The sequence below is a fragment of the Artibeus jamaicensis genome, unplaced genomic scaffold (assembly GCF_021234435.1).
Source record: "Artibeus jamaicensis isolate MK-2021 breed Jamaican fruit bat unplaced genomic scaffold, CSHL_Jam_final contig_419, whole genome shotgun sequence".
Taxonomy (NCBI): Eukaryota; Metazoa; Chordata; class Mammalia; order Chiroptera; family Phyllostomidae; genus Artibeus; species Artibeus jamaicensis.
The window spans coordinates 3372462-3385286 of NW_026521824.1; the positions used below are offsets into that span (position 1 = coordinate 3372462).

The 12825-nt window shown below is 34.7% G+C and overlaps 1 protein-coding gene across 10 annotated transcripts in view; it reads left to right on the forward strand.

Annotated features, from left to right (window-relative positions):
- Positions 1-12825, forward strand: part of NCOR1 (nuclear receptor corepressor 1) — a 209264-nt gene that overhangs the window by 76568 nt on the left and 119871 nt on the right. For 6 of the 10 annotated variants that reach the window (XM_053665685.1, XM_053665687.1, XM_053665683.1 and 3 more), the window contains 4 exons: positions 7247-7360; positions 10321-10377; positions 10911-10963; positions 11301-11327. In XM_053665685.1, the coding sequence (XP_053521660.1) occupies positions 7247-7360; positions 10321-10377; positions 10911-10963; positions 11301-11327 (251 nt within the window). The remainder of the gene's footprint in view (positions 1-7246; positions 7361-10320; positions 10378-10910; positions 10964-11300; positions 11328-12825) is intronic. The other 4 variants (XM_037166078.2, XM_053665686.1, XM_037166060.2 and 1 more) reach the window with 1 other exon arrangement.

The following is a 12825-nucleotide window of genomic DNA, read 5'->3' on the forward strand; positions in this document are numbered from 1 at the left end:
CCTCTACCCACTAGAGGCCAATAGTGAGAGATAGCCAACATACTCAAAATATATAAATCAATAAAGTTACTGGTGAAAATGAAAATCATGTCTTATTTTACAGAAAAAATGTAATGGACTTTTTGGCTGTTATTCAACCCAATATGTTCAACAGTGGTGAAATTGGGCATCCTTTTCTTGTTCCTGATCTTAGAGGAAAAGCTTTCAGTTGTTCACCATTGAGTATGTTTTTAGGTGAGGGTTTGTCATATACAGCCTTTATTATGCTAAGCTACTTTCCTTCTGTATCCATTTTATTGAGTGTTTCAGTCATAAATGGTTGTTGTATCTTATCAAATGCTTTTTCTGTATCTATTGATATGATCATAATGTGATTTCTGTCCTTTATTTTGTTAATGTGGTATACCACATTGATTGATTTGAGTAATTTTAAACCATGCCTGTGTCCCTCGAATGATTCCACTTGATTGTGATGCATTACCTTTTAAATTTCATTTGCCTTTATTTTGTTTAGGATTTTTGCATCTGTATTCAAGAGATACTGGTCTATAATTTTCCTCTTTTGTGTTATCCTTGCTGGGTTTTGATATCAGTAATGTTGGCCTCATCAAATGAGTTTGGAAATATTGCCTCTTCTTCAGTTTTTTTGGAAGAGTTTGAAAAGGGTATGTGTTGAAACTTCTTTCAGTATTTGGTAGAATTCACTAGTGAAGTCATTTGGTCCTGGACTTTGATTTTTAGGAGGTTTTGGATGGCTATTTTAATTTCCTTACTGTTGATTGGTCAGTCTATAGATTTTCCACTTCTTCATGATTCAGTCTAGGAAGCTTATATGTATATTTCTAAGAATTTGCCTATTTCTTCTAGGTGTATAGCCTTTCATGGTGTTATTTTATAGTCTTTTGTGCCATTTATTGTAGCTTCTCTTTTATTTCTGATTTTGTTTCTTTTCTCTTTTTTCCTTAGTCTAGCCAGGGATTTGTCAGTATCAACCTTTTCAAAGAACCAGCTCTTTGTTAGATTAATTGTTTTATTCCCTTTTGTTCTTTTTTAAAAATATATTTTATTGATTATGCTATTACAGCTGTCCAATTCCCTCCCTTCACTCCCCTCCGCCCTGTACACCCCCTCTCACCCACATTCAGTTCATGTCCCCCCCCTTTAGTTCATGTCCATGTGTCATACTTAGAAATTCTTTGGCTTCTATATTTCCCATAGTATTCTTACCCTCCCCCTGTCTATTTTCTACCTACCATCTATGCTACTTATTCTCTGTACCTTTTCCCCTCTCGCCCCCTCCTACTCCTCTGTTGATAACCTCCATGTGATCTTCATTTCTGTGGTTCTGTTCCTGTTCTACTTGTTTGCTTAGTTTGTTTTTGTTTTTGTGTTTGTTGTTGTGGTTGTTAATAACTGTGAGTTTGCTGTCATTTTACTGCACATGTTTTTTATCTTCTTTTTCCTAGGTAAGTCCCTTTAACATTTCATATAATAATAAGGGTTTGGTGATGATGAATTCCTTGAACTTGACCTTATCTGAGAAGCACTTTATCTGCCCTTCCATTCTAAATTAAAGCTTTGCTGGATAGAGCAATCTTGGATGTAGGTCCTAGCTTCTCATGACTTGGACTACTTCTTTCCAGCCCCTTCTTGCCTGTAGGTCTCTTTCGAGAAATCAGTTGACAGTCTGATGGGCACTCCTTTGTAGGTAACTCTCTCATTTCTTCTTGCTGCCTTTAAGATTCTCTCCTTCATTTCAATCTTGGATAATGCAATTATGATGTGCCTTGGTGTGTTCCTCTTTGGGTCCAACTTCTTTGGGCCTCTCTGATCTTCCTGAACTTTCCAGAAATCTATTTTCTTTGCCAGATCAGGGAAGTTCTTTATTATTTGTTCAAATAACATTTCAACTTGTTGCTCTCCCCCTTCTCCTTCTGATACCTTTATAATGGGGGTACCAGAAGGAGAAGGGTGTTAGAACATTAAAGGTGTTGGAACATCGGATGTTGGAGGGAATGTTGGATGTCGGAACATTTAACATTCAGATGTTGGAATGTTTAAAGATATCCTGGTAGTTCCTAAACCTCTCCTCATTTTTTAAAATTCTTGTTTCTTCATTGTTTTCTGATTGGATGTTTCTTTCTTCCTTCTGGTCTCCTCCATTGATTTGAGCCCCAGTTTCCTTCCCATCACTATTGATTCCCTGTACGTTTTCTTTTATTTCACTTAGTGTAGCCTTTATTCTTTCGTCTAATTTGCAACCAAATTCAACCAATTCTGTGAGCATCCTGATTAGCAGTGTTTTGAACTGTGCACCTGATAGGTTGGCTATCTCTTAGTCACTTAGTTGAATTTATTCTGGAGCTTTGATCTGTTCTTTCGTTTGGGCCTTTTTTTTTGTCTTGGTGCTCTAGTTATGTAGCGGGGGGGTGGAGCCTTAGGTAGAGCCTTAGGTAGAGCCTTAGGTGGAGCCTGCAGTGTTCATAAGGGCAGGTAACACTGTGTTTTGATGCTATAGGTGGGGCAGGGGGTCCGAGAGGGAACAATGGCACTTGCTCTGCTCTCAGCTGGAATTTAGTCACTTCCCATTTCCCCCAAGCAAACTGAGCCTTTCTGGTGCTGATTTCTGGGTGGGTGGGTTTGTGTACGTTCGAGGACCCTGTGGGTCTCTCCAACAAACTCTCCTGAGAGGCTGGGACTGCCCACCTCAACCCCCACAGGTGTTTTCAGTTGATGTTTTGAGGCTTTATTTCCCTGTGCTGGCACCCTGGGTTTTGTGGTCTGTCCGGCTCCCCAGTTTCACTTGGTTTATCTGCACTTGAATGTGGGACCACCCAGTCTACCAGCACCTTGTTCACCGTGCCCCTCCCCCCTCCACAATGGCTGCCTTTCTGGGTCCACCAGCTGTTGTTTTGTGAGCCTGGGGTCTGGCAGCCACCACTTTGCTGTGACCTCTCTTTGCCTGGCTGCCCAGCTCCAGCCCTCCTACTGGTCTGGATGAATGTGTCTACTTTAACTCCCTGGTTGTTGGACTTCCATATAGTTCAGTTTTCTGTCGGTACTGGTGGTTTTTCTTTTCTAAATTGTTGTTGTCCTTATTTTGGTTGTGTAAGGAGGCACAGTGTGTCTACCTACACCTCCATCTTGGCCAGAAGTCCTTCAGGGTTTGTTTTTTAACCCATCAGTCTACTCAGTGCATTTTAATTGATGAGTTCAGTCTATTTACATTTAGGGTGATTATTGATACATGAGGATTTCCTATAGTCATTTTATCTTTTGTTTTCTGCGAGCAGTGTGTCTCCATTGTTCCTTTTCCCTCATGTGTCTTTTAGTTTGTTAGTAGCCTTTGTTGTTGTATTTGTATTTTAGATTTCACATATAAGTAGTATCATATGGTATTTGTCTTTCCTTTGTCTAAGTTATTTCACTTGGCATAATTCCCTGAGGGTCCATCCATGTTGTCACAAATAGTAAGTTATTATTTTTTTTAAATGGCTGAATAATATGCCTATATATATATATATATATATATATATATATATATATCACATTTTCTGTATTCATTTATCAATCAGCGAATACTTAGGTTGTTTCCATATCTTGGCTATCGTAAATAATACTGCAGTGAACATAGGCGTGTGTATGTCTTTTTGAGTTAGTATTTTTGTTTTCTTTGCTTAAATATACAGAAATGGAATTGTTTGGTCATATGGTAGTTCTATTTCGATTTTTTTGAGGAACCTCCATACTGTTTTCCATAGTGATTGCACCAATTTTCATTCCCACTAACAAGGGTTCATTTTTCTCTACATCCTCACCCACACTTATTTCTTGTGTTTTTCATAATAGCCATATTAACAGATATGTGGTTATATCTAATTGTAGCTTTGATTTGCACTTCCCTATTGATTAATGTTGAGCATCATTTTATGTTTTTTAAGTTGAATTTTTTTAATTTCTAATTTTTTTGTTGCCGTTTGTGAGTTCTTTATATAATTTGGATATTAACCTCTTATGAGATGTATGATTTGCAAATATTCTAATTCTTAATTTTTATTTTATGTATTTTTAGGTTCTTATTTTAATTGTATACATGTTTATAATTGTTACTTTTCCTGTTAGTGGAACCTTTTATTATAAGGTAATGACATATTTTCTGTTGGTATGCTTTCTATCATAAAGTCTTTTTTGCCCTGTAGTGATTTAATTAGATCAGCTCTTTTGGTTGATATGGATTAGCTTATCTTTTTTCTTCTCTTTCCTTTCTGTGCTCTCATATTTAAGTTGTATCTGCTGTAAAGGTATATAGCTAGCTTTTGTTCTATATACAGTCTGACAACCTGTCTTTCCACAGGATAATTTAGTTCTTTTAAACTGATAATTGTGGTTGGCAATACCTCAAATTTTGAAACTTTAATTTTATGCTTTCTAGTTGCTGTTTTATGCTAATATTGGTATTTTTGTTTTATTTCAGATATTATTCTGGATTTATCATCTTTTTGTCGTTTCATTTTCCTCTGCCCCATTAGTTTGGATTTTATATACTATTTCTTTGTTTATAGTTTTCTCCCAGAAAAATCTAACAGCCTATTTACTTGAATCCTAAAACTAATTAGTGTATTAGTTATGTTATTTACATTCTTTCATTCTTCCCAACGTTTATGCCTTTGTTGTTGTATATTTTAGTTCTTTGTTTTTTTTTTAAACCACCTAAGACATTATTTTATATAGTCATGTTTATTTAGGTTTATTCACATAATTGTCATCTTATTTGCTCAATATTCCTTTTTGAAATACAGATTTTTTATTTGGGGGTTTAAGTCGTGCTTGAAAAACATACTTAGAACTTCTGTTAGGATTTGTTAGCAAATTCTAACTATTTGCTTTTTATGACTTAAATGCTACCTTTTATTTAATGCCTGTTTATTGAAAAATTTTCCTGTGACTGCTTTTTCTTTTTTGGGAGGGTATTGTTGTTTTTACAAGGATATATTTGGGAATGGCTTTATTATTATTTTTAATCTAGCTTGAGAATCATTGGGCTTCCTGTATGTGTTAGAGTTTTTCATCAGTTCTGGAAAATTTTAAGCCATTATCTTTTTTTTTTTTTTTTTACCAAATCCTTTCCTATGGTTTCTTTTCATCTCCTTCTGAAATTCCTGTTAGATATAATATCACCCTTGTCTTCTGTGTGTAGTAATTGCCTCCCCCATTTTATTGCTTCTCTGGGCCTCATTGTTGCCCATTTTTTAATTTTTGTCTTTCAATATGCATTTCTGTCTTTTTATGTTTTTATTACTGAAATTTCCATTTGGCTCATTTTAAAATCTGGTCATTTTAAAAATATTCCTTTGATTTTAAAAAATACATAAAGCCTTTTTAATTTATTGAATCCTGTTAAATTTATAGTAATATGCCTTAAACAATTATTTTAAGTTTTGTGGATCTGATTCTGCTAAGTTGGTCTTATCGTTTGTTTCTTTAGTTGTAAAATGATAACACTACTACTAACACCAGCTAAATCATGTTATTGTTTATGAGTTGAGACAGTGAATATTTTGAATAACATGTGGCACATATAAGTGCTCAGTAACAGGTAATCACTTATAATAATTTAAAATAATGAAATATATTGTGTCATCAAGAGAGGTACAATAGCTATAAATTTTATTGAGGAATGTCAAAGATAAACTTGAGTAAATAAATATACCATAGATGGATAGAAACAAGATTAATAATTTTGTGTACTTATGTTAATTCATATGTTTATAGATTTTTCAATAAAAAATCCGACTAAATTTAGTTTTCAATTTTTGCAAAATTATTGTAAAATTAATATGAAAGAAGGTGTATTTTTTGGTTTTGTTCGTTTTAACCTGTTACAATCGTTTTATCCCAGGGCTACTTAGGTGCTAAAAATAAAATGTAATTTTCTGAAGCTTTATTCCATTCTCTACACCTACTTAACAGGGATCCTAAAAGATGGCCATCTGGGCAAAGGAAAGAAAAGGCATCCTTGAAGAAGTTATTGCCACAAACATGATCTTACAACTTCAAATATCTCTCTTTCACTTAGCTATTATTTAGTGTACTGCAAGAGTACTTTCATTTTCAAAGTGGAAGTGTTCCTTTTGAAGTTTCTCTCTCGGAGGATTTTTATCCTTTCATTTGGGTGTGATCTGACTTTTGTTAATAGGAGCCTTTGCTGTTAGTCTTACTTTAGTAGTATGGATGACTTTTTCTTCTGGGCTTTAAGCAGACTTAATATCTTTACCTAATGTCTTTTTTTTAATCATCTTGGGCAGTGAACTTATATTCACATGACTATTTGTTGAGTATTTATTAGGTATTACTTGTTGAGGTGTTGGGAGAAAAAATAAACAGTGAACCAAGCAGAACAAGTCTCTGCTTACCTCAGTAATAATTGTAGGTAATAACATTACCTACATTACCTATATTCATTTTATTAAGTGAACACTTAGTTCAAATATGTTTTTGAATCATTCAGTCCTCTGAAAAAGCTATGTGATAAGTAGGGTTACTATCCCTACTTAAAGTAGGGTTACTATCTCTACTTAAAGTAGGTTACTGTCCCTACTTAAACCATGAGTGGTTTATGTTCTTGCTCAAGATTGAGTTAGGGACTTAGAAAGGGTCTTCAGAACACACCGCTTATAAAAGGGTGAGCCTAAGGTTCCAACCCAGGCAGAGTAATCCAGGTAGCTTTCTGCGTTTAATTGCACACACCAGCAGTCCATATTCTTGTGGCTTTGCCAGTGCCTCTTGATTACAAAATGTAAAATTTGGTGGGAAGGGTGGGGAATGGTGCTATGCTGAGCTAAGGATTTTCCTTAAACACTCCCATGTGCTCTCCCCACTAGACGTTGACACATACTGTGTATCTATAACATTTGGAAGTGTTTTTCTAGTGCCACAAAAGATCATTGTGATAGAAATTTGTGGGGATATATTTACATGTTTAATTTCTCTTACTATTTTGCTTCATTTATAAGATTAAATATAAAAGGATTTATCTAATGATGATTTATGTTGTTTAGTTATTTGTCAAAATAAATTGAATTGGATTTGTTAGACCCCTTGGGTCTATTAGATCCTAGAAGATTAAATGATTGCCCTGTAGAGTCATCATAGCACTGCTCAGTAGCATGTGTTATCTCTGGTGATTAATTACTGGTGGGGGGTGACATGTAGCAGATGCCTGACTCTTCCTTTCTGGGTCTCTTAGCAACAGCTCGAAGAAGAAGCAGCTAAACCTCCTGAGCCTGAGAAGCCTGTATCTCCTCCTCCTGTGGAACAGAAACACCGCAGTATTGTCCAGATTATTTATGATGAGAATCGGGTAAGCTCATGCCATTCCTGATGGCACAAGCCTTTAAAATTCTTTGACTGCCTTTTCTAAGTTGTCATTGTGTTCTGTAGTGATGTTAATTGAATTAAAACCTGGTTTTTGTTTTAATTTTTAATGTTCTTAGATTTTGATTGACTGAGGCTTGGTGTTTTTTTCCTTAAGATTGAAGAAAAGCTGACAATTGTGTCTTAAAACTATTTAATATTTTATATACATGCTATACTATTTAAATATTTAATGAGAACATAGTTTTATCAGCTGAGTCTCATATAAATACTAGCAAGCAATTTTGTACCAAATAATACAAAACACTTTTTCTGTAGTTTTTTATTTTATGAGGGACATGTAATACCAAATACTGATACTATTCTAATAGAGATGGGTCCTTGGCTGTGAAAATGACTTACATTATCATCTCCAGAATTAATAGCTGGACTGTGGTTTAAGTCTTAGTTGTTCAGTGTGAGGCCATTGATCTTTGGGTAACTTTGCTTTTTTACGTTTATTAAAATAATTTTAAAAAAGATTTTATGTATTTATAGAGAGAGGGGAAGGGAAGACGAAAGAGAAGGAGAGAAAATCAGTGTGTGGTTGCCTCTCATGCACCCCTTACTCAGGACCTGGCCTGCAACCCAGGCATGTTCCCTGACTGGGAATCGAACCGGTGACCCTTTAGTTTGCAGGCTGGCACTCAATCCACTGAACTATACCAGCCAAAGCTTAAAATAATTTTTATATTTATTAATATAATAATTATTATATTATAATTTAATCATAATTAAAAGTGTCCATGGAAAGTCAGGCCTTAATTCTACAAATAATTTTATGATGTCAAAGTTAGTTTTTGTCCAGAATCCAGCCCAGGAACTAGCAGTTAAAAGGAAATTTATTTCATCTTAATATAAACAAAACTTTACACAGAGCTGTTTAAACAGTGGGCTTTCAGAAGTCCTCAGGCCAAAAATGAATAGCATGTTTTAAGTACTGTGGGAGAGAATAGGCTTGTTAGCTGGAGTTGGTCATAGTTAGAAGTTGGTATTGTTGTTTCAATTTGCTTCTTTGTAGTCAGTGGAGCAGTACACCTTACAGTCATCCTATAACTTTATAATAGCCCAGATCCTAAAGGAACTTGGCCTTAAGAAAAGCAGCTGTGAGTTAGTCATCAAATAAACATTTATAGGAGTGGTCTTGGACTCATGTACATGTATCTGTCTACAAGAATAACTGAAAGTCATCAGCTATGTAATACTTGAGATAATTGGAAGTGTCATGGCAGGTGATATGGGCAATTAATATTATTTTCTTGGCTGAGCTCAGAATTGTCCAGTTTATTGGACAATTGAATGGACAGAGCCATGTACATTGAGATCTATCCAGTGAGAGTAAAGGGCAGTAGGACTACCTCCTGGCATCCTAGAGGAGCATAATCTGTGGTCATGCAGGGATGTGGCCCAGGGTTGACAGATACTCCCGTATTTAAGAGAAGCCAGGAGCATGGAGTTTTACGTGAAATTTCCTATTTTAAAAAAATACTCTACCATGGCTGGTGTGGCTCAGTGGATTGAGTGCTGGTCTGGGAATTGAAAGGTCACCAGTTTGATTCCCAGTCAGGGCACCATATATACCTTTGTTGTGGGCCAGGTCCTCAGTTGGGGATGTGTGAGAGGGAACTGATTGGTGAATCACTCATACATCAATGTTTCTCTCCCTCACTTTCTCCCTCCCTACCCCTCTCTCTAAAAATAAACCTCTATAGTGAACTAATGAGCTTCATGGTCTCTTAGTGATATCAGAGATAAAGTAAATAGAGGTGATAACAATGGAAAAGACTTCTGAAAGTGTTGAATTCTTTTTTAGTATGAGTTAATTTTTAAGTAAGTTGAATTCAGTGATGTTTATTAATTGGTTGGTTTTTCTTAATTAGCCTTATTTCACAATCCTGTCCCCCTTTGGCTTTGCCCATGGGTCCTTTATACATGTTCCTTGGGGTTTCTTGGAATTTGGAAAGTGCATTATACTATTTTGTGCTTCTAAGCTGTTTAAACATATCTTTTTTTCACATAATATACTAAATAAATATTTGACTCACGGATTGTGATTGATAAATAAGCTAAAAAGGGGGATATTTATTTTAAAGGAATGTCTTTCTTTATTCTTGGGAAATACTGATCGATAATCCAGTTCCATTTATATTTCCCGTCAGAAGCCTTGGAGAGCTCCCCCAGCCAAATGCAGTGAGGTGGGGTCTGCAGCAGTCCACGAGCCATGGTTACTAATGTGACCGTTGGGAGCAAGAGATTTGAGAACCACCGAGACATTTGCTAGTTAATTCTAGTTTAGATATCCTCAGTATTGAATTTTGTTATATTTCATTAGCCCTTTAAAGGATTTCTGTTAGCACTTAATTTTACTTTTGAAAATAGCATTCAAAATATATACATATATAATTCATCGTTTACTACTGAGCACTTGAGTAATTCAGACTATTTGCTTCTTGTGTTATTTGGGTTTTCTTGTAACTAGAAAGTAACCTTATTATAAGTTGTTTTTCAAAGAGATTAATTTGGCTTATTACCGTAGTAAAGATTGGCAATTTTATGTTGTTATATGTATTTAAATTTCATTAAAAAATTATGAGTTGAAGTATTTAGAATGTTTGAGGAATTCATTTCTAATTGTGAATCTCTATTCCTTTGTCTTAGATTGTTTGCTTTTAAGAATTTGCTAATTCTTTATGTAGTGCTTTCAATACAGATATTAAGCTTTGACTGAATTTTGAGGGACCTGTGAAAATAAAAATAGTGTTTTAGCCTATTATGAAAGAAGAGTGTTTGGAAGTAAGGATAAATTTAAATATAGACTGGTCTTTAGGTAAATATTATTAAATTGGTAGTGATTTTGCACTTAGGTAATAGAATTTTTAATTAGGCAATATAATAATGTCTTTGTAGAAAAAAGCAGAAGAAGCTCATAAAATATTTGAAGGTCTTGGCCCAAAAGTTGAACTGGTAAGCAAGAAATTTCTTTTTTGTTTTTGTTTCTAGTGCTTTATTTGTAGTGGTTTTTCTTGGGGTAAGATGGAATATAATCTATTTATTTTGGGGGCATGGGGGATGTAGCCAGGCAGTAAGTTTGCATGAACTTGGTTACCTTTGAAGAAGCATTATCCTGTGCAGCCCTTACTCCAGATAGGAGGAGGAAGAAGTAAGAACTGAAATAGAAAGCTCTTTGAATTATACTGTTAGGATGATGGTGGTGCTTAACCTTTCTTTGCATTTAAAATTAAAAGTCTCTAAATGAATGTATTCATTATGGGATACAATGAATTAATGAACTTTCTTACAGGAGTGATATTCATTGTTTAGGGAGAGTCTGGGAACCCAAAAGTCTGGATATTTTGATAGGGCATGTATTGTGTAGACCCATTAATTCTTTATCTAGGTTTACAGCAAGATATTAATTATTTTTGTCTCTTTATAGGCATATGTACATTTATATATAAATAAATATTTATATATAATAAATGTGATTTATTTTGTAGCCACTTTATAACCAGCCATCAGACACCAAGGTGTACCATGAGAACATCAAGACGTAAGTATTTGTCGTCTCTGGAGTTCTTCAGTTAAAGACCATGTATTCTATAAAGTGGTTGTTTTTGTTATGTTATCTTCTGACATATTACTATTATATAGTGTTAGTATGTTTTAGATTTGTGTAATTTGCTGTCATTTTACTATATGTTATCTTCCTCTGGCTTTTTGGGGGTTGGGGTAACAGCTTTGAGTTTCCGAGGCCAAAAAATGAAATAAATTATTGCATAAAACTAGCTGGTTTTATAATCTGCTAGTAAAAAAAGGTGGATACTTAACATTGAAATGGCTTACCTTGAGGCTTGAATTTTTTGCCTCCTGTTTTGTCTTTTTTTCAGTGGAGTACCTGCAAGGCGCATGATGAAGTAAGATAATGAAGCTTTTTCATTTAAGACTAGTGATGACACCGTCCCCCACCAAGCCACATCTGCCATTGCAAAGTAGAAGTGCCACGGATCATTTTATCATTATTCAAAATCCTATTCTAGGGAAATCCCTTCCATGACTCTTGCTTTTGACGGTATTTGTAGATCCTTCTGCCATTTAATGTCCTGGTGCCTTGGAAGCGCTCAGTCACCTCACCTGGGTGAGGAGACTGCTCCAGAGTGTAGTTTGCTTAGCCTTGCTCATCCTAGATACCAGGCCTTTATGGATGTGGATTTTGGAATAAGAAAATAAGTAAAAAAGAAAACCTAATTTCTTGATCTGATTGAAGAAAGGAGGCTAGATAGATATCTTTAAAAATTTTTATTAGACTTTAAGTGAACTTCAGGTGAATTATTCTTAGTTTGTAACAAAAATGTGGTATTTCTACTTTATATGTTCTATTAAGTATAACCAGAAACTATAATTATTTACTAGTACAGTTACTAATGAGCACATTGCTATATATACATATATCTATATCTTTTTTTCTTTTTAAAAAGTTTCTTAGAGGATGTGCAGTAGTTAACTACTTTGCAGAACTGGTGGCAGATAAAATTTGCATGGTAGTATGCATGAGAAAAATTGAATAATTTTAACTTTTGTTAAGAAAGTGGTTCATAATAAAAGTCATATACTTAGAATTTTTCTGTGAGATGCTACTCTGGTCTTGGCAACCCTTAGGTTGGGCAAAACTCTTATAAAAAATATAACTTGTTTTAGAGTTGTTTAGCTATTTTAACATTTTTGAAAAGAATAGTGGATAAAATATAGTTGGATGCTTTTAATGATATTTTCGTTCCCCACAAAGCTTCAGTTATGTTTGTATTCTGTCCCCCCCCGCCCCCCATATTAGCTGGAGAGCAGCTGTGTCTGATTTACTTCAAGTTATCTATAATGCTTAACACATTGTCCTGAGCTGGGTTACTGACTGGCTGACTTCTTCATTTAAATTCTTAGGAAACATTTTAAATTATATTTATTGATTGTCATTTGCTTTTGAATAGCACAGAATTACAATTAGAGCAAACTGAGTATGTGGTAATGCTTCTACTATATGTGTGAATTCTTTGTGAACTATCATTTATTCAGCTGCATGTACCCATTATGAATCATTTAGTAGCTATTCTTTCATCACCACCATTTGCTTTGTGTGAAATAGCAAATGTACCTTTTAATAATTCTTTTCATCTCTTGGCTACTTTCCCATATAGCCAGCTCCTGATTGTCCATGCTTATTTGAGTGGAGCCAGTGTCACTATTAGTCCTGAGTGGCAGATAATCCAAAAAATTACTTCTCCTTGCCTTGGCCTTGTATTTATATTTGAATAATCAGCTTGAAATCCTTTCTGGAAGTAGGTGGGGTATAAATATTTATATTTGAACCTGCATGTTATTGTTTTCGAAGGTCACAATGCTTCAGTTTTAAGAAGTAAAACT